Below are 22637 nucleotides of genomic sequence, written 5' to 3'. Positions count from 1 at the left end.
TGGGGTGCTGACCTGTTGCACCCTCTACACCACTGTGATTATTATTTGACCCTGTTGGTCATCTATGAACATTTGAACATCTTGAAGAACAATCTGGCCTTAAATGGCCATGTACTCATAATCTCAACCTGGCACAGCCAGAAGAGGACTGGCCACCCCTCAGAGCCTGGTTCCTCTCTAGGTTTCTTCCTAGGTTCCTTTCTTTCTAGGGAGTTTTTCCAAGCCTCCGTGCTTCTACATCTACATTGCTTGCTGTTTGGGGTTTTAGGCTGGGTTTCTGTATGGCACTTTGTGACATCTGCTGATCATAAATACATTTGATTGATTTGATTGATAGCTAGCTAAATTAGAACGCGTGACTAAAACCAGTGCGGCAAGCATTTCCTTGCATTAACATTTTCAGTCATCAGCGCATGCCATTTACAGTTGAAATATATAGCCAATACATTTGGAATTGAATAACAGTGTACTTTTACATTATGGTTTCAGTAACAAAACATTTAGTATTGAACAGCTAGCATGTGCTTTTCATAACAACAGATATTACATAGTGAAAACAAGCCAGAGAAAAAAGGAGAGAGGAATCCCATTGGGCAATGAATGGAGGAACGTATAACGCCTCACACAGCAGACTGCCGACCAATCGCGTTCACGTTGTCATGCTGCGTCACGCAATCCCTTCTCAAAGTCAGGGTATGATTCCATACGATTCCAATGGAGTTTCCCATCTCCTCAAAAGTATCTCTGAACAAGCTCTCATTGCGAGGTTGCTATTTTCAGACCTTTGGCTGTAGTGAATCTACTCAATACAAAGTGGTGACATGAACTGCATGTTATAGGATTTCACTGGATAGTTTGTGAACTTGTGAAAAGTGCAGTTTCAGATTTACTTTGAGACAGTTTAATTCGTTCAGCCCTTCTTGTTTATTAGTGTGCTTGTGGTTCTTCAGCACCAACACTTCAGCCTTCTTATTCACCGCCATAGACAGACACATCTTTAAATTGTACCTAAGAAGGTAAACTGAGCAAGTGATTTGTATTTACTTTTGTATTTATAGAGCATATATTTGTTTTTTGGTGATTCTCATGTCAACCACAAATACAACATTCTTTGGGGGAGGCAGGTAGTCTAGTGGTTAGAGCGTTGGGCCAGTAACCGGAAGGTTGCTAGATCGAATCCCGAGCAGACAAGATACAAATCTGCTGTTCAGCCCCTGAACAAGGCAGTTAACCCACTGTTTCCTGGTAGGCCATAATTGTAAGTAAGGATTTGTTCTTAACTGACTTGCAAATTTAAAATAAATAATGATAATCCTTTGGTGCACAATTTTCAGTCCACCTCTAAAAAACCATATCGGTAATCTGTGACTTTTGCCTCCCTAAAATAAATCAGTATTGGTATCGGACCCAAACATCCCTTATCGGTCGGGCTCTACCCGTAACAACCAGTCAGGAGGTGACACACACACACACATTACACTACTGTTCACCACTCAGTGTTACCGACACAAACCACCCCCTGGCACCCCCAAAACAGAATGCCTTAGAGTCACATCACCCATCCACCTCCCTCCCTCCCTTCCTCCCTCCCTCAATCCATCTCTCCTCCAGGCTGCGTTTTCCTCTCCTCTTTTCACTTGTTATCATAAGTTGGGGTGGCAGGTAGCCTAGTGGTTAGATCATTGGGCCAGTAACTGAGAGGTTGCTAGATCAAATCCCTGAGCTGACAAGGTAAGAATCTGTTGTTCTGCCCCTGAACAAGGCAGTTAACCCACTGTTCCTAGGCTGTCATTGTAAATAAGAATATGTTCTTAACTGACTTGCCTAGTTAAATAAAAAAGAATCACATTGGACAAGCATATAGGGATGGTAGTTTCCCTTTCTCCCTGGAGCTCCATCCTCCAAGCCTTATAATGTTGTATTATTTTTTACCGTCTTCTCTCCTTTTCATATTTTTATCCGTCAAACTATGGGTGAGGGTGTGGGTGAGGGTATGGGTGAGGGTATGGGTGAAGGTGTGGGTGAGGGTGTGTGTGAGGGTGTGGGTGAGGGTATGGGTGAGGGTATGTGTGATGGTATGGGTGAGGGTGTGTGTGAGGGTGTGTGTGAGGGTATGGGTGAAGGTATGGGTGAGGGTATGGGTGAAGGTATGGGTGAGGGTATGTGTGAGGGTATGAGTGAGGGTATGTGCGAGGGTATGGGCGAGGGTATGGGCGAGGGTATGGGTGTGTGTGGGTGCGTACCGTTTTGGTACATTCTGGGACAATGATCAGCACGACAACGCTGTTTCTATTCAACACTTGTAGAAATCATTAAACACGCTTCTCCACTTCGACTCTGCACTGAGACATGAAATAAAAAACAAGTTATTTTAATTTATGCTCCGGTGTGCCTCATCAGTAATTGGCTACAACAACTGACCTATTACTAGTTTTATCATATAGCCTAGCTTGAGACTCGAGTTTTGAAATATGTTCAGTCAATGTAAATAGGCTATCATTTTTTGATTTTTGAATTGGAAATAGAACTTTGCCATGTGCTTCTCCACCTATGCACTATAGTTAAGCCTTATAGCCTATTGATCGTTTAATTAATATCATACAATACATTGTAGGCGCACTTGATCTCCTGTGCCCAGCAGAGAACTTGGCTTGCATTTTGACTCATAAAGTGATCTGGACTAAGAAAAGGTTGGTGACCACTGTTCTAGTCTATGTAGTCTAAGAAAATGCATTTCAAAAAATCATAATGGAATATTTATTGTTTAAATATATTACTGTGATTAGAGTGTTGCGAGTACATGAGGGGAGGGCATGTAATAGCACTAATTCTGCCCCCCAAAAAGTTCAAGGGGTCATGTTTAAGAGTTTTTTGGCAAGAATAGGTGATTTAGAAACGGCAGATTCTGCTCTTTCCGATACTATATAGACATCAAAACGTCTTAGCTGTTTGTCACTATGTAGGACAATGAGCAAAAGTCACTTTCTGGCACTCCGTTTCCTTTCCCTGCCTTTATGTCAATTCCAAGCTGCGCTGTTCATCAGATTCTTCATATACAATTTAACAATTGATCATATAGGACTCCCGAGTGGCGCAGCAGTCTAAAGCACTGCATCTTATCATTTTAAAAGGCTAATTGATCATTAGAAAACGCTTTTGCAATTGTTAGCACAGCTGAAAACAGTTAAAGAAGCAATAAAACTGGCCTTCTTTAGACTAGTTGAATGTCTGGCACATCAGCATTTGTGGGTTCGATTACAGGCTCAAAATGGCCGGAAACCATGACCTTTCTTGTCAAACTCGTCAGTCTATTCTTGTTCTGAGAAATTAAGGCTATTCCATGCGAGAAATTGCCAAGAAACTGAAGATCTCGTACAACGCTGTGTACTACTCTCTTCACAGAACAGCGCAAACTGGCTCTAACCAAAATAGAAAGAGGAGTGGGAGGCCCAGGTGCACAACTGAGCAAGAGGACAAGTACATTAGAGTGTCAAGTTTGAGAAACAGACACCTCACAAGTCCTCAACTGGCAGCTTCATTAAATAATACCAGTCTCAACATCAACAGTGAAGAGGCGACTCCGGGATGCTGGCCTTCTAGGCAGAGTTCCTCTGTCCAGTGTCTGTGTTCTTTTGCCCATCTTAATCTTTTCTTTTTATTGGCCAGTCTGAGATATGGCTTTTTCTTTGCAACTCTGCCTAGAAGGCCAGCATCCCGGAGTCGCCTCTTCACTGTTGATGTTGAGACTGGTGTTTTATGGGTACTATTTAATGAAGCTGCTAGTTGAGGACTTGTGAGGTGTCTGTTTCTCAAACTAGACACTCTATGGAATAGCATGGAATAGCCTTCATTTCTCAGAACAAGAATAGACTGATGCGTTTTAGAAGAAAGTTCTTTGTTTCTGGACATTTTGAGCCTGTAATTGAGCCCACAAATACTGATGCTCCAGATACTCAACTAGTCTAAAGAAGGCCAGTTTTATTGCTTCTTTAATCAGAACAACAGTTTTCAGCTGTGCTAACATCATTGCAAAAGGGTTTTCTAATGATCAATTAGCCTTTTAAAATGATAAACTTGGATTAGCAAACACAACGTGCCATTGGAACACAGGAGTGATGGTTGCCGATAATGGGTCTTTGTATGCCTATGTAGATATTCCATAAAAAAATCAGCCGTTTCCAGCTACAATAGTTATTTACAACATTAACAATGTCTACACTGTATTTCTGATCAATTTGATGTTATTTTAATGGACAAAAATGGGCTTTTCTTTCAAAAACAAGGACATTTCTAAGTGACCCCAAACTTTTGAACGGTAGTGTATGTACTACCTTAATTTGAAAAGTTTGTCATAGGAGTAAAATAACAGCATCAGAAAATGTGAATTATTATGTGGATTATAACTCATGGACATATTTGTAGGGGTTGCAAAACGTTTTGTTAGGGCAAATCAAGTCTGCCATTTTAAATGGAAATTACACATTTTAGAAGTTTGCATTTCCCCCCAACAATCTCTGCGACAACACTGATCAAACTAAGATTGCACATCTACACTGAGTGTACAAACATTAGGAACACCTTCCAAATATGGAAATTCTTTGCCTTCAGAACAGCCTCACTTCGTTAGGGCATGGACTCTACAAGGTGTTGAAAGCGTTCCACAGGGATGCTGGTCCATGTTGACTCCAATGCTTCCCACAGTTGTGTTAAGTTGGCTGGATGTCATTTGGGTGGTGGACCATTCTTGATGCACACGGGAAACTGTTGAGCATAAAAACCCAGCAGCGTTGCAGTTCTTGACACAAACCGATGCACCTGGCACCTACTACTGTACCCCATTCAAAGGCACTAAAATATTTTGTCTTGCCCATTTACCCTCTGAATGGCACACATACACAATCCATGTCTTAATTGTTTCAAGGCTTATAAATCCTTATTTAACCTGTCTCCTTCCCTTCATCTACACTAATTGAAGTGGATTTTCAAGTGACATCAATAAGGGATCATAGCTTTCATATGGTCAGTCTGTCATGGAAAGAGCAGGTGTTCTTAATGTTTTGTACACTCAGTGTATTACGTTTAAACACAGCACATGGTAGCAGTTGAGTTGAGATGGGGAAGTCAGTAGGTAGTCAACTAGTCAACTCTAGCCTTAATGGATCACAATAAGGAGTCACATACAATGTGGTCTATGCACCTCCAGTAAAAATGGATACACCGTAGTCTAGATATAGTACATAAGTGATCTTAAGTGATTCAAGAAGTCCCAAACAAAAAATGATGACACTTGGAAAAATATACAGTGGTGGTTACAGTACATGTTAGAAGTATTTGACAAGAGCCGTGGTATTCCTGCATATAGAGCCATACAGTAGTTCTCCTCAGTCCTGCACCACACAATCTCTGAATTACAGCCGTGGGCACAGTCTGGTTATATATGAAGTGTGTGTGTGTGTGTGTGTGTGTGTGTGTGTGTGTGTGGCCCCCTGCACCCACAGCTGGTCCAAAGCAGATGTTTACCAGTATAATTACCCTCCCGTCCATACGTCATCTCCAGCCTCTAGATGTGTAGTGACACCAGTTCAACAGAGACCTGCTGTGGTTCTCAGCGAGCACATTCATTTCAATACTCTTACTGTCTATTGGCCAGACATAAAATATGGACACACACTTACAGAAGAAAACACAAAGGTGCATACACACAGACACAAACAAGCAAACACACACACATCGAGTTAAGTAAAAAGTCAAAAATTGCTAAGTGGCATACAGGTCTACAAAATAGTGTTATAATAATGGTGTAGCTAACATGACAACATATATCACTTAACTGTCTTAAACAGAGGCAGAGTGGGTATGGTATCCTCTGAACCAGTCTGTTCAAAACACAGGTCAGTGTAGGGCAGGGTAGATAGATAGGTATGGTATCCCGGTTCCTACCTGTAGAGCTAGGTGGGTCCACCTGTCCACTGTGAGTCTGCCCTGGGTGCTGAAGGTCAGAGTGCCAGCCTGACCGCTGGGCTGACCGTACTGTAGTTTGACCGCAGACTCAGACACGGTCAACAGGAACACCAACCGTTCCTCTGAACTCTTCTCCAACACCGTCCTGAACACAGAGAGACAGGGTCACAAACACACACACTCTGTGCCCACTGGAATATAAGAAGCTAAATCAAGTGTGTTACTGCGGGCTGGAACAAAAGCCTGCCCACTCAATGAAGACCATAGAGGGGCTATAAAAAAAGCAAAGAATTCCAGAATGGGGTAAATATGGTCAGGGAGAAATCCAAAACAGTCTAATCAGAATGAATGGCAGTAGAGGCATAGTCCTGGTTTTACTTCTGCAGGAAAACAAAAGTAAGGCACGTGATGCATCAGAAAATGTGTAACAGAAATGAATTATTGTTAACCTAAAATATTGTCAACCTACAATATTATCATATAATTATAAACACAGTTGACAGCAGTTTTATACCCCTTTTCTGTATAGCCTCTAAAATATATGTAAACAGACCGGAAATGTAAATGCTGTTTTCTTGGAAAGCTGTGAGTGCTATTATATGTTACAATAATTGTTGCATTTACAACTTGTCTAAGTCCTCTCATCAACTGATTCCAGACAGTGTCTGCCTGTGGATTGACTGCACTGTTTGAATGGAATGTTGGCATATTGGCAGTTAGTACAAAAACAAATTCATCATATTACACACTATCTTATCACAGCACTGGCTAACCATGGCTGGCTTTTATACCATCATTAAAAAGGTTCATGTTGATTCTAGTATTGTAATTCCTAATTCTGTGGTGAAGACCCCTGGTCTAGACAAACTGAGGGTAAGGTCCACTCTAACAAACACATGAGGATGATTGTGACATTTACTCATGTAATATCCATATTTAACATGATTTTCTCCTGCTGTTACAGTGGTGTAAAGGAGCAGCCAGCCACACACTGTGTGTCAAATTAAACATCATCAACCACATCTTATAGGAAACACCGGCCAACACACCCAATAAATTACCAGTGTGTGTGTGTGTGTGTGTGTGTGTGTGTGTGTGTGTGTGTGTGTGTGTGTGTGTGTGTGTGTTGTTTGTTTCCCAGCCCTGCCTGCCTGTTCAGTTCAATCCAGATCACTTGAAAAAATGAAGTAAGGGGAGGCGACAGGGCAGTGGGGAGGGGACAGAGCAGAGGGGAGGGGACAGAGCAGAGGGGAGGGGATAGAGCAGAGGGGAGGGGACAGAGCAGAGGGAACAGGGCAGAGGGGACAGGACTGAGGGGAGGTGACAGGACAGAGGGGACAGGGCAGAGGGGAGGCGACAGAGCAGAGGGAACAGGGCAGAGGGGACAGAGCAGAGGGAACAGGGCAGAGGGGAGGCAACAGGACAGAGGGGAGGTGACAGGACAGAGGGGAGGGGACAGGGCAGAGGGGACAGGGCAGAGGGGAGGGGACAGGGCAGAGGGGAGGCAACAGGACAGAGGGGAGGAGACAGGACAGAGGGGAGGGGACAGGGCAGAGGGGACAGGGCAGAGGGGACAGGGCAGAGGGGAGGGGACAGGGCAGAGGGGAGGCAACAGGACAGAGGGGAGGTGACAGGACAGAGGGGAGGGGACAGGGCAGAGGGGACAGGGCAGAGGGGAGGGGACAGGGCAGAGGGGAGGCAACAGGACAGAGGGGAGGCGACAGGACAGAGGGGAGGGGACAGAGCAGAGGGGAGGGGACAGGGCAGAGGGAAGGCGACAACTTTGTATAATGAAATGTAGTTTCTGCTGGTTTGGTCTACTTAGAACTGGGCCAGTCCTCTCAGGGGTGTGTGTGGGTGTGTGTCTGGACTTGCGTATATGCCTTGGGCGTGCATGCGTGCGTGGGTAGGTACGAGCATGTGTGTGTGTGTGTGTGTGTGTGTGTGTGTGTGTGGCTGGTCCGAGTGTCTCGGGTGAGTGCAGTGACACATCTTTAGTGTCATGTTATCCTGAGTCTGGCATATTGCTAGGTATTAAGGACAATAAAACCAGCTCCCACAGAACTAAACTTAACTGTAACCTTATCCTTACCCCTAACCTAAAGCCTGACCATAACCTTACATTAAGAACAAATAGGTTCAATCAATTCTGATGATATAGCCGATTTAGTCCTTTATAACATGGCTATCTAGTAACTACCTGTTGAGCTGACAGTGTCCCTTTGTCTCTCAGTCCATTCATCCCTCTGGTCCCCCTCCCATCCCCGCTCCCCCTCTCCAATCCCCCTCTCTACTCTGTCATTTTCTAGGAAAACAAAGTGCTCTTTGAGTGGATGCGCCCTCTATACACGGAGAAACACACAGGGCAATCTTTCTCCCATTGATCTAAACTAGCCACAGCTGCTGGTATGATAACACACACACACAATACACCGACACATACACACAGTGTAACACACACAATACACCGACACATACACACAGTGTAACACACACACAATACACCGACACATACACAGTGTAACACACACACAATACACCGACACACACACAGTGTAACACACACACAATACACCGACACATACACAGTGTAACACACACATAATACACTGACACATACACACAGTGTAACACACACACAATACACCGACACATACACAGTGTAACACACACACAATACACCGACACATACACAGTGTAACACACACATAATACACTGACACATACACACAGTGTAACACACACACAATACACCGACACATACACAGTGTAACACACACATAATACACTGACACATACACACAGTGTAACACACACACAATACACCGACACATACACAGTGTAACACACACACAATACACCGACACATACACAGTGTAACACACACAATACACCGACACACACACAGTGTAACACACACATAATACACTGACACATACACACAGTGTAACACACACATAATACACTGACACACACACAGTGTAACACACACACATGCACTAATGGTCACTGGAATTCCTGTTTTGTGTCTGTTTGTTATAATTTGATATAAAATTCCCAAAGTAAGCCTCTTCATTATCTGTGTGGCAGCAGTAGAATGTTAGGATGCTAGAGATCCACGGACAGATTCCTCACATAGCCTAACACAAATCACACAGCCTCATTACAGTATTTTGTGATTGCCTACACACTTGTTGCGGAATTTGGCTCATTGTGTCAAAACTCTACACACAAGCCAAATAAGACACAACACTTGGAGATATACATCTCACTTCTATGTAAAAATGAAACTCTGCAATCAACACCTGACAATCCTTTTTCAAAATGGCATTTTTGCAACAAAATGATACACACACCATTTGAATGACTCTTTCAAAGCAGCAACAGCACACAGATGTACTTTATACAAAACACTGCTGTCTTTAGTACAGTAAACACCTTTTTAATGTTCTCCTACAGACTTCTGTGAAAGATTGTTCCAGTACAGTACATCTACTCATATTTCAATGAGCACAAAAATAGAAAGGCTTCAGAATAAAATATATACAGCTTATTTTTTTGCCATCGCAGGTTTTTACAACAACAAAACAACACAAAGAAAAGTAGAATTACAGTACAGTAATCAATACAATATGTTACTGTAAACTCACAGAACAAAAAATAATTACAGTAAAATTACAGTGTAAGGGTAAACAAAAAATAGTATTGTAAATGATTGTAAGGGACGGGGTGGGTGGTTTATGGATCCCACCTTCTGTTAGGGTCTGGCCACATCACAAGCAATGTCATCCCTGGCAACGGGGAAAATATTACCTTGCGTGCCGTATCCAACCCTGGACTGACCCCACTGCAGAAGAGGCAGGCGAGCATGTGGCTGGTGGTCATACACTTTCCAACGCCAAGCCAAAAATGATTCTTCAATCGGGTTAAGAAATGGGGAGTAAGGGGGCAAGTACACAACTGTGAAGTTATTGTGGTTGGTGAACCAGTCCCTGACCAGAGCAGCCCGGTGGAAACCAACATTATCCCAGATGACAACAAACCAGGCTGCTCTGGTCCGTCCTGTACAGCTGCATTATGTATTGCATCCAGAAATATGATAATGTGTGCAGTATTGTAGGGACCTTGGGTGGCGTGGTGATGGAGAACTCCTTGCAGACTAATGGTGGCACACAAGGTGATATTTCCCCTACGCTGCCCAGGGACATTCACAACGGCTCTTTGTCCTATAACGTTTTGGCTCCGACGCCTGGTTTTAGCCAGATTCAAACCAGCTTCATCAATGAAAATGAACTCATGAGGCTGTGCAGCTGCATCAAAGTCCAGGACTCTCTGTAACAGAAAATACATACACTGTACCGTGAATATGGTTTAACTCAAAACACAGGACTACAATGTCTACATTTTCACACAAGGATGGGTGTGGGGGGTGGGTTGAGTCAGTCAAAACTACAAGCTACAGGCAAGGCTGGTGCCCCCACAGACAACCCCCCCACCCCCAGACTGGGGGCACCTGCCTAGGTCACATACTGCTTTGTCTGAATGTATCTATGCAGTGCCAATAGGACACAATCTACTGCCATTACTGTATTACAGTTTAGTACAGTGACACTTACTTGCATATAGTCTTAGCGAAGGTCTTTGACTCTAACACTGTTCCTCTCAAATGGAACCCTGGACAGCTGCTTCATATCGTAAGTTGGTGTTGACGCAAGACGCGGCAGAGTGTCGACATACTGACATGGTTGATATTATGGAATGTTGTGTGATCTGCAGTGATTGGCTCTCCTAGTTGATGTAGGCGGATGGTGTTGTTTGCCAACACTAGATTGACAACGGCCAGTTCCTGTTCATGGTGAACAGACGTTGTCTTCCACCCTCAGGAGGTCGTCTGGAAGTTCTGTAGAAAATGGAAGAATATGATGTCATTGGTTAGGTTCTTTTTTACATACTGTACTGTCATACTGTACACAGTAACATCACAACTGTATTACATGTACTTCACCGCACTATACCTATTTTTATGTTCACTGAGGAGCATAGACCTAATATTGTAGGACTACATTGTGTTGTATTGTACTGTGATGCAGAATGATGTGCAACAATTCCATAGGTACAGTCTAGTGTAGAAAGTTAAAGACATACCTGTTCTCCAGTCTAAATGTCCGTATTGTGGATGCTACAGTGTAGCGACTCAGGTTGGGCTGGACTCTCTGCCCAGCCTCCCTCATCGTCAGGCCATGATTTATGACATGGTCCACCAAAGTGGCCCTAATGTCGTCAGAAATATGTCTCCGTCTATTGCCTGGTCCCCTTCTTTGTCCTCGTCCTCCTCCTCTCTCTTCCTCTTCCTCTCGCTCCCACTGCCTCCACATTTGCAAAGTTCTCACAAAAGAGGTGATCTTACCTGAGGTCTATTTGTAGTGCTAAGGCTCAGACTAATTGGTGTTCAGTTACTGTAGAAGTGTTTCCATGTGTGTGTGTGGGTGTGTGTGTGTTGCCAATTTCAGATATGTTTTGCATTTTGAATAGAAGTGTTTTCCCAATGATTGCAAGAGATTTCATTCTTGAACAAAGTGTCTCATGTAAGAAACAGTGTGTAGTGTTTTGCAAGCGTGTTGCAGAATTGCAAACAAAGTGCAAAGCAGAAAATGTGTTTGTACTTTTGGTACCTTTGTTTAAGGCATGGTTACAAAAGTTAAGGTTTTGATGCTTTTGTCTAAGCATTCACTTTCAGTGTGTAAGCAATCGGCAAAGACTGTAAACAGACTAACTGGTACATGATTCACTGGACTTAAAGCAACAGAACACAGACCAATATCATAATATGGTCCTTAGGCTAAGCCTTTTACAGAAAGCAACACATAGGCCTACAATCAGATCCATAGTCAGTGTGTATATGTTAGAACGGGCAGCTGTGACGGTCAGTGGTCATGTGTGTTTGGAGGGAAAGGACAGAAAGCCTTTAATCTAGCCTCTTTGATAGCTGCCATATTGGTCAGAACAAAGACTGATACATGTCAAACAACATTCACAAAGCACAGCTCTGTGTGATTGATTTATACACAGAGTGCTGCTAGACAGTTACCAGAGAAGAAACTGATCTGATTGTAAGTGTGTGTAACCCAGCCCCATGTAAGCTCTCCCAGTAACACCTTACCTTACCCTGGCTAAATCCAAAACGGCACACTATTCCCTATCTAGGGCACTACTTTTGACCAAGGCCCGAGTAGCGCACTATATAGGGCATAGTGTTCCATTTCGGATGCAGCCCCTCACTTGACACCCTGCTCTGCTTCTCTGGTTGTCCTGAAGGAAAGTCCCGCCTATTATGCTGTCCTGTCCTACTTACACCACTACCCAGGCCTCAGGTTTCATGGCCCTCTCTGACCTGATTGTTTTCTAACATGGTCCTGTCTTATCTTTCTCTCTGATTCGAACTACATTATATATAACAGGGCTGGAAAACCTTGGTAGAGCATGGGTGGAAAAGGCAGTGTGGTGCTCATTTCAATTTCCTTTCTTTTTTGTTTTTAGACCAATGCCTACTTCTCACTTAAAACTTAAGTGAGAATAGGCACATATATGAACTGAGTTACAAAGTGCATTTCAACATCTTGATACAGTTTTTAGCAACAGTATAAACACATAAAAGACATAACAACAATGAATAATAGTGATACGCACATGTCTCCAGGAGCCTCAGGTTTGATCCACACAGCCAGGGTGAAGGAGCCCAGATGTCCCAGACTCTGAAAGGGAGGAGAGGCCACGCATCCTCCCTGGGTCCAACGGAATATCACACTCCTGCTGGATCCATCCCCTTCTCTAAGCCCCTCTCCCCCTGTTCCTGCCCGGGAGCGAGGATCCAGCCCGTCCTGGGTGACACAGGTGTCCCAGTGAGCGGGAAGCAGTAGGGGTGCATGGGGTGGGGTGGAGGAACGGTAGGGGCACTCCTGGTTGCAGAACGCCTGGCTGCAGTTGTGGAGCTCCTCCAGGGAGGTGGGGCTGTGGCAGTAAGTGGTGCGCTCGGGAGTGCCGCAGCTGGAGCGGGCAGGAGAAAGGGTTACGGGCTTGTGGGCTCCGATGTTTTCCAACCGGGGGAAGTGACCCTGAGAGGTCACAGGGTCAAAGGTGAGGCAGAGGACCAGGATGTAGAGCCAGAGTGAGGATCGGATTCCTCGTCTGTTTTTTCTCTCCACTTTCCACACACATCTTCCCTCTCTTTCTCTTCCCTTTCTGTACTCTGTCTCCCCTCTCAAACAGGCCTCACTTCCCCCTCTCTCCCTTCTTACCCCTCTCTCCTGCCTTTCTCTGTTCTCTCCTCTCATCTCTCTTCTCCCTCTAACCCCTTTTTTTCCTCTCACCCCTCTCTCTGTCATCCCCTCTTTCAGTGAGGTCCAGCTCCGTCCGTCGTTGAATAAGTCATGATGGTCACAGTGCTGGAGGTGACATTTTAACAGCTTAATACACACACACTCGACCAAATCCTTCACATGATAGCTTGGATTTCACCCCAACGCATACCTGGAGAGAAATACGGAGAAAAAAAGAGAGAGAGAGAGAGAGAGAGAGAGAGAGAGAGAGAGAGAGAGAGAGAGAGAGAGAGGAGTCAGACATAAAGGAATCTAGGGGGAAATGTCATGCAGGCTAGTGCCTGCCCAAGGCTATTATGTTTCGTTTGATCGAGGGAAAGCTAAACAGATACGGAACATTTCCTTTCTGCCTGCTGTTGAATTGAACAAAGTGTCCTTTTTGCAGGGGTATCTAGGGATTTCTTGGGTTATCTCTGTGATCCTCAAATGCCCCGTTTCTCTGAGTTTTGGGGAAATTGGGGCTTAGGGGGTTAGGTAAAACTGATATTATTAGGTTAACATTAACTAGCTACAATATTTGCAACTTTAGTGCCATCTCTTTCTGATTGTGAATAGGGTTAAATGGTGAATAACTTAGTCATTAACAGCTGTCTAGTGAACAGCTACGTGGTTGTCTATAAGTAGCCTAAATATATTCAGAAAATGTAACAATAGTCAACAAATATGTCAAACTAAACTAAGCACAAACTCATCATTTGCTTTGCTGTTTACCTCAGTGGCAGGTTTATCGAAGCTACGCTGCTTGTGCACTGGCAACAACGTGCAACAAGTTGCTGTCCAATAAACTAACACAGTCACAGTTCCTTGATTAAATAAGCTAATACAACAATGTTTTTTGAAAACAAAACAAAGTATTATATCATTTTTACATTTAAATATAGAAAACTCGATTTACGTCAGCGAGTTTGTCCCTAGTCTTACCTCGGAGTCTGGAGGCGGGTGGTGGACACTCCGCCCTGGTCGCATAAAGCTGCTTACAGCGAGCTGCCATCTGGACAGCACGCCGCTCTGGACACAAAACAAAACAGCAACGAGGAACTTATCAGCAACAAAACAAAAACACAACAGGGTCATCCGATGCGTTTAACAACTACAGCGACACAATCGCCGCTCCGCATATCTTTGACAAAGCCCCGACATGGGCTAATGTATGCAAGTCCGATAATTACCGATGTCTGTAGCTGAGGAGCGATGACTCGTATTCTATTACCCCCCCAATGCGCGAGTGATCCGTCTGGGTTTAACAAGTGGCTCTCGTCTCTTTGCGTAGGAAGAAACGCTACCCGTGGTCGCCATAGCAACCCCGGTATGGACACCACAGACAGACAGCGTCGTGCATTAAGGTGCTGAAGCCCGGAGGGAAAGTAGAGGGGCAGTAGATTATAACATAACACGGAAGGGATGGATTTGAGGGAGCCTATCTAATGTTTATCATTGTACCACCACTATATAACTCACCATGTTTTTTTTAGGTCTTTATCTACTCAGCATAAATGAATACATTAAAATACTAATTGAAAGAAGGGACATGAAATTGGGATCTTACTCAAAGCTACGTGAAAGGCCAGTGGCGATTTTAGCATGTAAATCTTGGTGGGGAAAACTAAACGTTTTTTTTTATGCATGCCAGCAAAGCCACTACACAACACAACACTAAACAATACATTAATTGCACTATAACGGTGACAAACGGTGGCTACAAACTGTTACGTCCTACATAAAGCAGTCCAAACAGCAGGGCTTTCTTTTTAGCACCATGGAGTGAATCCTTACCACCACTACACCTGGCTATCAGCGGAACCTTGTCTGGCAGCAAAACAGTTTATTCAGACTCATTTACTGCCTTTAAAAAAACATAGCTGATATGGCTGACTTGCTTAAACAAATGTGGTTTCTACTGACGACTGAGATGTACAAACTATGGCATAAAGAAACGATGAATGGCTAAGAGGTAATCCGTGGGCCTCCCGAGTGGCGCAGTGGTCTAAGGCGTCACTACAGACCCGGGTTCGATCCCAGGTTATGTTGCAGCCGGCCACAACCGGTAGACCCATGAGACAGCGCACATTTGGCCCAGCGTTGTCCGGCTTTGGCCGGCTGGGATGTCCTTGTGGCGGGCCGGGCGGTGACTTTGGTTGCCAGTTGTACAGTGTTTCCTCCGACACATTGGTGCGGCTGGCTTCCGGGTTAAGCGCGCAGTGCGGCTTGGCAGGGTTGTGTTTCGGAGTATGCATGGCTCTCGACCTTCGCCTATCCCGAGTCCGTACAGGAGTTGCATCGATTGGACAAGACTGTAACTACCAACGAAACTGAGTCAATCTGTAATTTCGAATAAGACATTTTGATTAAGCGAGCTAAGACAGACGTAGTTAATATAACTATTTGTTCAGTGCTTTTTAAATGTACAGCGAAAGAATTCAGAACATGGGCTGTTCTTACAGTATTCTCCCTGTACACCAAGTCAGAACCGTAGGATAAATAAAGCGGCATATAAGCAGACAATGCTTAAACAAATCTTACAATATTCGTGATGACATTTCGCTAAAACAGGCTATATGCTACATGCGCACCGCCAAGTCAGAACAGTAGGCTAAGTTATGAGGGGGAAGGCACATGAGCTACTAACACAACATACACTTATTATTACTTTCTTAGCTACAGTATACATATCTCCCTGGCATATTACATCATTTATGCAGCTGCATACAATACATTTTTGGACTCACTGCTGTGCTGTGCTCAATTGAACAGAAAGGTGGTGCGGCGGTCCTTCTTGGGGGCAATTTTTATCATAAAACTTTGTCATCAAAGTCTGGCATTCTCTGGCTTTATGGTTCTTTGAAGACAACTGGGCACTCTGAAAAAAAAACGTTTAATCATGACATCACTGATCTTCAGGTTGGAGCTCTAGAAAGAGGCCTGAGTTTCTGACTTGGAAATCCAAGTTGGATGACCGTTCAAAATGTATTTTCCCAGTCGGAGCTAGTTTTTTTCAGAGTTTCCAGTTGTCTTGAACTCATTGAAGTCTGAGATTTCCCAGTTTCCAGTTGTTTTGCTTTGCAATGCTTGCAGTTAGCCAATGATATCTTCCATACCAACCATTGTTGAATTTGCGATTTCCGTCTTGTTGTGTAATGTTTATGCCCAATGGCCGATCAGCACCAATAAGTTTTGTCTATAATTTCACTTCATAAGCATTTGCCAGTAGATTGTCGACGTGATTCATGATGATGACTGCTTGTCTAGCTTGATAGCTAAGATTTTGAAAGTATGATGTTGACATGATCAGTCCAATTAAAGCTACGGTAGATATAACATGATTTGACATCATTTTATCCGTGGCCAGTGACCTTGAACCTTCTTGGATGGGCACTTCTAATGTAACTCTATGGCAGCACCCAAGGGGGCTTGAACTTTCTAGCTCTCCCTGTAGATTTTGCAGTGATGTAGTGTCCCCATGAGTGACAGAACACTGAGCCAATCACAGCGCAACTAGAGAAGATTACCAACCCCTACGCTCTGTATTTCCCTCCAGCACAGAAAGCACTGAGCTAGGCTGAAACACCTGCATTTTGGAGCTGCCTTACACAAGAAAGCAAAAAATAGACCATGTTTGGTTGTGGCTTTATTAACTCAATATTTTTTTTTTTTTACGTTGTCTGCAAACTGATATGTAACATGTATTAATGCAAAAAGAACATGCAAAGCAGGCCCTGAATGACGGTTGCCACTGTGAAAGGCATATTACTGTATGCTCAATTTGTGGTTTAGGAATAGTGGGAATGATGCCCACATCATTTGGAAGCATGCTCACTGACTGTAGCCTAATGACTGAGAAACCTTTCCTTGAGACAGGCTACCTCTGTGTGCCTGAAACCAACCTTCATCATTCATACCTATAGTAGCCTATAATATTTTATATGGTCATTTAACTCTTCATCAAATAATTGACACAGAAAACAATGTATTACAGCATTGTCAACATTCCTGTTGTCCAAATGATAATTGCCCATCAGAAACTCTGCCGATTTCTTTCAAACGGAATTTCAGCACTTATCTCTGCCTATATGCAGTAGCTTGCGGAAGCAACAAGGCAGCCGCATGAGAACGGTTGAACATTATGCATTCAAAATATGTAAACAAATCTAAAAAGGCCCCCTTATATTTCCAGACAAGTTTGTTATCAGCTAATCGCATTTGAACAGCTGCAATTGCTTTTGTGAACAAAGGCAGTCTAACTAGTTTTTAATTAAGTACTCCTAATGACCTTAAGCAGATTACTGCACTCGCCTAATAATCAATACCATGCAGGGTAGGCGGCTAGGGGCTCAGCCAAGGGGGAGGGAGGGAAGGAGGCCCTAGCTATTAATATATTACATCCACGGGGCCTCCCTCTCTTCTAATTCCTCTCTTCCTTCCTCTCCATCCTCCTCTACCTCTCCCTTTTCTTCCTCCCTCCTATCCTCCTCCCGCTCTCTTTTTCCTCCACTTCCACGGGTAAATGTAGGATCCTGGAGGCGCGTGTCCTAACCAGCTGACACTTGGCACTGACTTAAAATACTAACTCAATTGGCCCTTATTGGAGAGATATTTTTTCAATAGGAAATTTGTGCATATCAGCCCATTCATATTGTTCTATTGAATTATTATTGTCATATATTACATGGTTGGAGCTAACACTGATTTTAGCCTGATCTGACTAAACACACTGATTTTCATTAGCTATATGATATTTCAATATTTCACCAAATCATCTTTCTGCGAGTAGGCCTAATACCATCAGAGTAATACTGTAATGCAGCCCTAATGTAGCCTATCAGTTTCATTCCTTTCAAAATCAACATGAATATACATGAATATCATTTGCTGGATGCTGATTAAGAGAAGTGGAATAAATTGATGGCCTCATTTTATCCAAACGCAATATTAGGCAGGCCTATGGAAATGTTAAACTTTCCACGGCACCTTTATCTACTCCCTGATAGCGTGCCACTGAATTAGACGTCAGGCTGGGATTTGGCTGCCATTGACTTTCTAAGGCCCACAGTATGTCAGTCTGTCAGTCCGTCAGTCAGTGTTCCATCCACTAGGGATGCTGAGGGAGGGGAATGGGATTGTATTAGCATTATCTACACCATGGTCCATAGAGATAGGAACCAAATCATCCCCCATGGTCCATGGAGATAGGAACCAAATCATCCCCCATGGTCCATGGAGATAGGAACCAAATCATCCCCCATGGTCCATGGAGATAGGAACCAAATCATCCCCCATGGTCCATGGAGATAGGAACCAAATCATCCCCCATGGTCCATGGAGATAGGAACCAAATCATCCCCCATGGTCCATGGAGATAGGAACCAAATCATCCCCCATGGTCCATGGAGATAGGAACCAATCAGCCCTGTGTTTGCATTAGCCCTTATTCTGCTTATCCCCGCCTTTCCTCTCCTCTTATTTTATCTACTTTTGACCTCTTAGTCTTACTTGTATGTTTTCATAATCCACTTCTGCTCTGCTCTACTGTTTGCTAGCTCTCCTTTCTTTTATCCTGTTTTTTCCTAACTTGTACAATTACAAATCCATTTCCACGCTATGACTGCATTTATAAGCAATTATAAACATTTACATTGGCTTATTCATGAAAGCTATTATTAAAGGCCCAATGCAGCCATTTTTATATCAATATCATAGAATTTCATATAATTTCTGGGTAATAATTAAGTACTTTACTGTAAAAGTTTTCCATTAAAATGTAAAAAAATAGGTTTTCATCAAAAAACTATTCCTCAAGCAACAATTTTTCTAGGATATTCTGGGAGTGGTGAGGGGCAAACTGAAAACTAGCTGTTATTGGCAGAGAGATTTGGAACTCTGTTATTGGTCTAACAAATTTACCGCCTGATGATGTCACCAGGCAATCCCGAAACTCCTGCCCATGCAAACCTGCTGATTAGAAGGTCCTGTGTAGATTGTATTTTCAACCAGAAACTACCAGGAAATATCACTGATAAAAAAAATCTAACTTTTACAGTGTTTGTTTCATCAACTGTTGTACAATAGGATACAAAACACAAGAAAAAAATGAATTTGAACTGCACTAGGCCTTTACGTTTAAACCAATTTATTTAAAGACCTACTGTTTTAATCTGTATTTCCAACAAAACAATGCATGAATGTAACTCCTGTACCCATGGTGATTTAATAATATCAGAGTCAGTGTGTCCAGAATGTCTGTGTGTTCTCAGTGTTGTATTAGAGATCAGACGTTCAACCCCAGGCCCATGCTCAGCAATCCCCCTCCTGCTGAGTTTCCATTGGACCGAATTAACCCCCCACCTCCACACCCTGCACACACTGTCTACATTAGCCTGCTGGTGAAAGTGCAAGGCGGCCATTCCTTCACACAGGCAGGCTCTCTGGCTCACAGTTCTCCCTCCCTGGCTGTCAGCGTTACAGGAAAATTTAAACACGGCCATGTGACTCTGAAGTCCACTGTGGTTATCTCAGCTTTGTGAAGTTCTCATGCTTTTCTCAGGCTAGGCTGTTTCCTCTGTCTAAGCTGTTCTGTCAGATTGTGCAATTACTAAATTATGAGTTTATTATATTGTATTATGTGTTACAATACATTATGGGTTTTATAATAGGAAAATATTACATTCGGACACAAAATTAGGGCACCTTATACAGAGACGTCTCCCAGCAATTCTGATACTGTATTATGAGAAATTGCGCTATTAATTGTTTACTTTCCCTTGGAGCTCTATCCACAGTAATCTACCACCATTCATTATAGGGCCATGTATCAGTGTCAGTAGCTATATGGCCTACAGATACACTCCTGTCCTTAATGAAACACTGTAAAACGGATAGTCTCACAATTACAATTTAGCAGACACTCTTATCCAGAGAGACTTACAGTAAGTGCTATATAGGGGAGCTGGTCCGAGCCTATCTACTGGTTGGCTATGGCGGTGTCTGATGCTGTATAGGCCCCTAGTGAAGGGTTTAAAGTACCACTAATTCACTTGACAATGACACACCATACTATTTATAAAAGTGCACTAACTAAATTAATGGCCCATCGAATGGAGAGTAAAACATTTAAGTGCAAATAAACGCTGGCGGTGTGACCCTCTTATGCTCGCTAACTCAGCCCCACGGCCATACTATCCATTTCATCCCTGAGAGAGAAAGAGAGAGACGGAGAGAGAGAGAGAGGGAGAGAAAGAGAGAAAGAGAGCGAGACGGTAGAAAACGGTGAAAAAGCCTTTTACTCTAAAGTCCATTAATTACCAGTGAGTGATCTACTAGTTAACATTTCAGTGTTAAGTAGTCCTTCACTTTCCCTGAGGCTTTTCCCCCAGTCAGCCACAAACCATTATAGCCTTCAGGGAGCGAGTGATGGAGGGAATAAGGGAAGAATGATAGGGGGAGTGAAGAAAGGAATGATAGAGATATATAAAAGGGAATGACAGATAGAATGACAGAGTGATGAAGGTGGGGTATGCGATGGAATTGATATTTGAAAAGAAAAAGGAACAAATCAGAGAGAATATGATGTGATAGAATGTGATCCTATTTAAAGCGGTTATCAGCAGTTGAAACAATAACAAGGCATGGGGCTGGGGAAATGTAACCTCTCAAATTCAAAGACAGAGTTATGGATGCAAGGACTGACAATCCGTGATATCAAAATTATACTTTTTCACGCTATACAGTGTCTATTTACATTTACTTTGTTCACAAACATTGGAGAGTAAAACAAGCTTACAGTATACAGTGCATTAGGACAGTATTTAGACCCATTCACTTTTAACACATTTTGTTACGTTACAGCCTTATTCTGAAACGAATTAAATAAAAAAAAATCCTCATCAAAGGACAAAGCGAAAACAGGCTTTTGGAAATGTTTCAAATTTATAAAAAGTGAAAAACAGAATTACCTTATTACATAAGTATTCAGACCCTTTCCAGGTGCATCCTGTTTCCATTGATCATCCTTGAGATGTTTCTACAACTTGATTGGAGTCCACCTGTGGTAAATTCAATTGATTGAACATGATTTGGAAAGGCACACACCTGTATATATAAGGACCCACAGTTGACAGTGCATGTCAGAGCAAAAACCAAGCCATGAGGTCGAAGGAACTGTCCGTAGAGCTCAGAGACAGGATTGTGTCGAGGCACAGATCTGGGGAAGGGTACCAAAAAATGTCTTCAGCATTGAAGGACCCCAAGAACACAGTGGCCTTCATCATTCTTAAATGGAAGAAGTTTGGAACCATCAAGACTCTTCCTAGAGCTGGCTGCCCGGCCAAACTGAGCAATTGAGGGAGAAGGGCCTTGGTCAGGGTGACCAAGAACCTGATGGTCCCTCTGACAGAGTTCCAGAGTTACTCTGTGGAGATGGGAGAACCTTCCAGAAGGACAACAATCTCTGCAGCACTCTACCAATCAGGTCTTTATGGTAGAGTGGCCAGACGGAAGCCACTCCTCAGTAAAATTCACATAACAGCCCTCTTGGAGTTTGCCAAAAGGCACCTAAAGGACTCAGACAATGAGAAACAAGATTCTATGGTCTGATGAAACCAAGATTGAACTCTTTGGCCTGAATGCCAAGCGTCATGTCTGGAGGAAACCTGGTACCGCTCATCACCTGATCAATACCATCCCTACTGTGAAACATGGTTGGGCAGCATCATGCTGTGGGGATGTTTTTCAGTGGCAGGGACTGGGAGACTAGTCAGGATTGAGGGAAAGATGAATGGAGCAAAGTACAGAGAGATCCTTGATGAAAACCTACTCCAGAGCACTCATGACCTGGGACGAAGGTTCACCTTCCAACAGGACAACGACCCTAAACACAGCCAAGACCACGCAGCAGTGGCTTCGAGACAAGTCTCTGAATGTCCTTGAGTGGCCCAGCCAGAGCCCGGATTTGAACCCGATCGAACATCACTGGAGAGACCTGAAAACAGCTGTGCAGCGACACTCCCCATCCAACCTGACAGAGCTTAAGAGGATCTGCAGAGAAGAATAGGAGAAACTCCCCAAATACAGGTGTGCCAAGCTTGTAGCGTCATGCCGAAGAAGACTCGAGTCTGTAATCGCTGCCAAAGGTGCTTCAACACAGTACTGAGTAAAAAAATATATTCTATTTCGTTTTTTATACATTTTAATACATTATTTAAAATGTTTTTTTAGAACTGTTTTGCTTTCTCATTTTGGGCTATTGTGTGTAGATTGATGAGGAAAAAATACTATATTTAATCCATTTTAGAATAATGCTGTAATGTA

General features: G+C 43.3%; 1 protein-coding gene across 3 annotated transcripts in view; it reads right to left on the bottom strand.

Moving 5' to 3' along the window:
• The window catches only part of ush2a (Usher syndrome 2A (autosomal recessive, mild)), a 436139-nt gene extending 421548 nt beyond the window's left edge, over positions 1 to 14591 (bottom strand). For 2 of the 3 annotated variants that reach the window (XM_045714836.1, XM_045714830.1), the window contains exons 1-3: positions 14259 to 14563; positions 12649 to 13488; positions 5941 to 6106 (exon numbers count right to left, since the gene is read on the bottom strand). In XM_045714836.1, coding sequence (XP_045570792.1) covers positions 5941 to 6106; positions 12649 to 13343 — 861 coding nt within the window. In that variant the 5' untranslated portion in view covers positions 13344 to 13488; positions 14259 to 14563. Of the gene's footprint in view, positions 1 to 5940; positions 6107 to 12648; positions 13489 to 14258 lie in introns of all 3 variants that reach the window. The other variant, XM_045714834.1, reaches the window with a different exon arrangement.
• Positions 14592 to 22637: the final 8046 nt, after the last annotated feature.

The sequence above is a fragment of the Salmo salar genome, chromosome ssa01 (assembly GCF_905237065.1).
Source record: "Salmo salar chromosome ssa01, Ssal_v3.1, whole genome shotgun sequence".
Lineage (NCBI taxonomy): Eukaryota > Metazoa > Chordata > Actinopteri > Salmoniformes > Salmonidae > Salmo > Salmo salar.
This window is presented reverse-complemented; position numbering and strand designations above follow the sequence as displayed.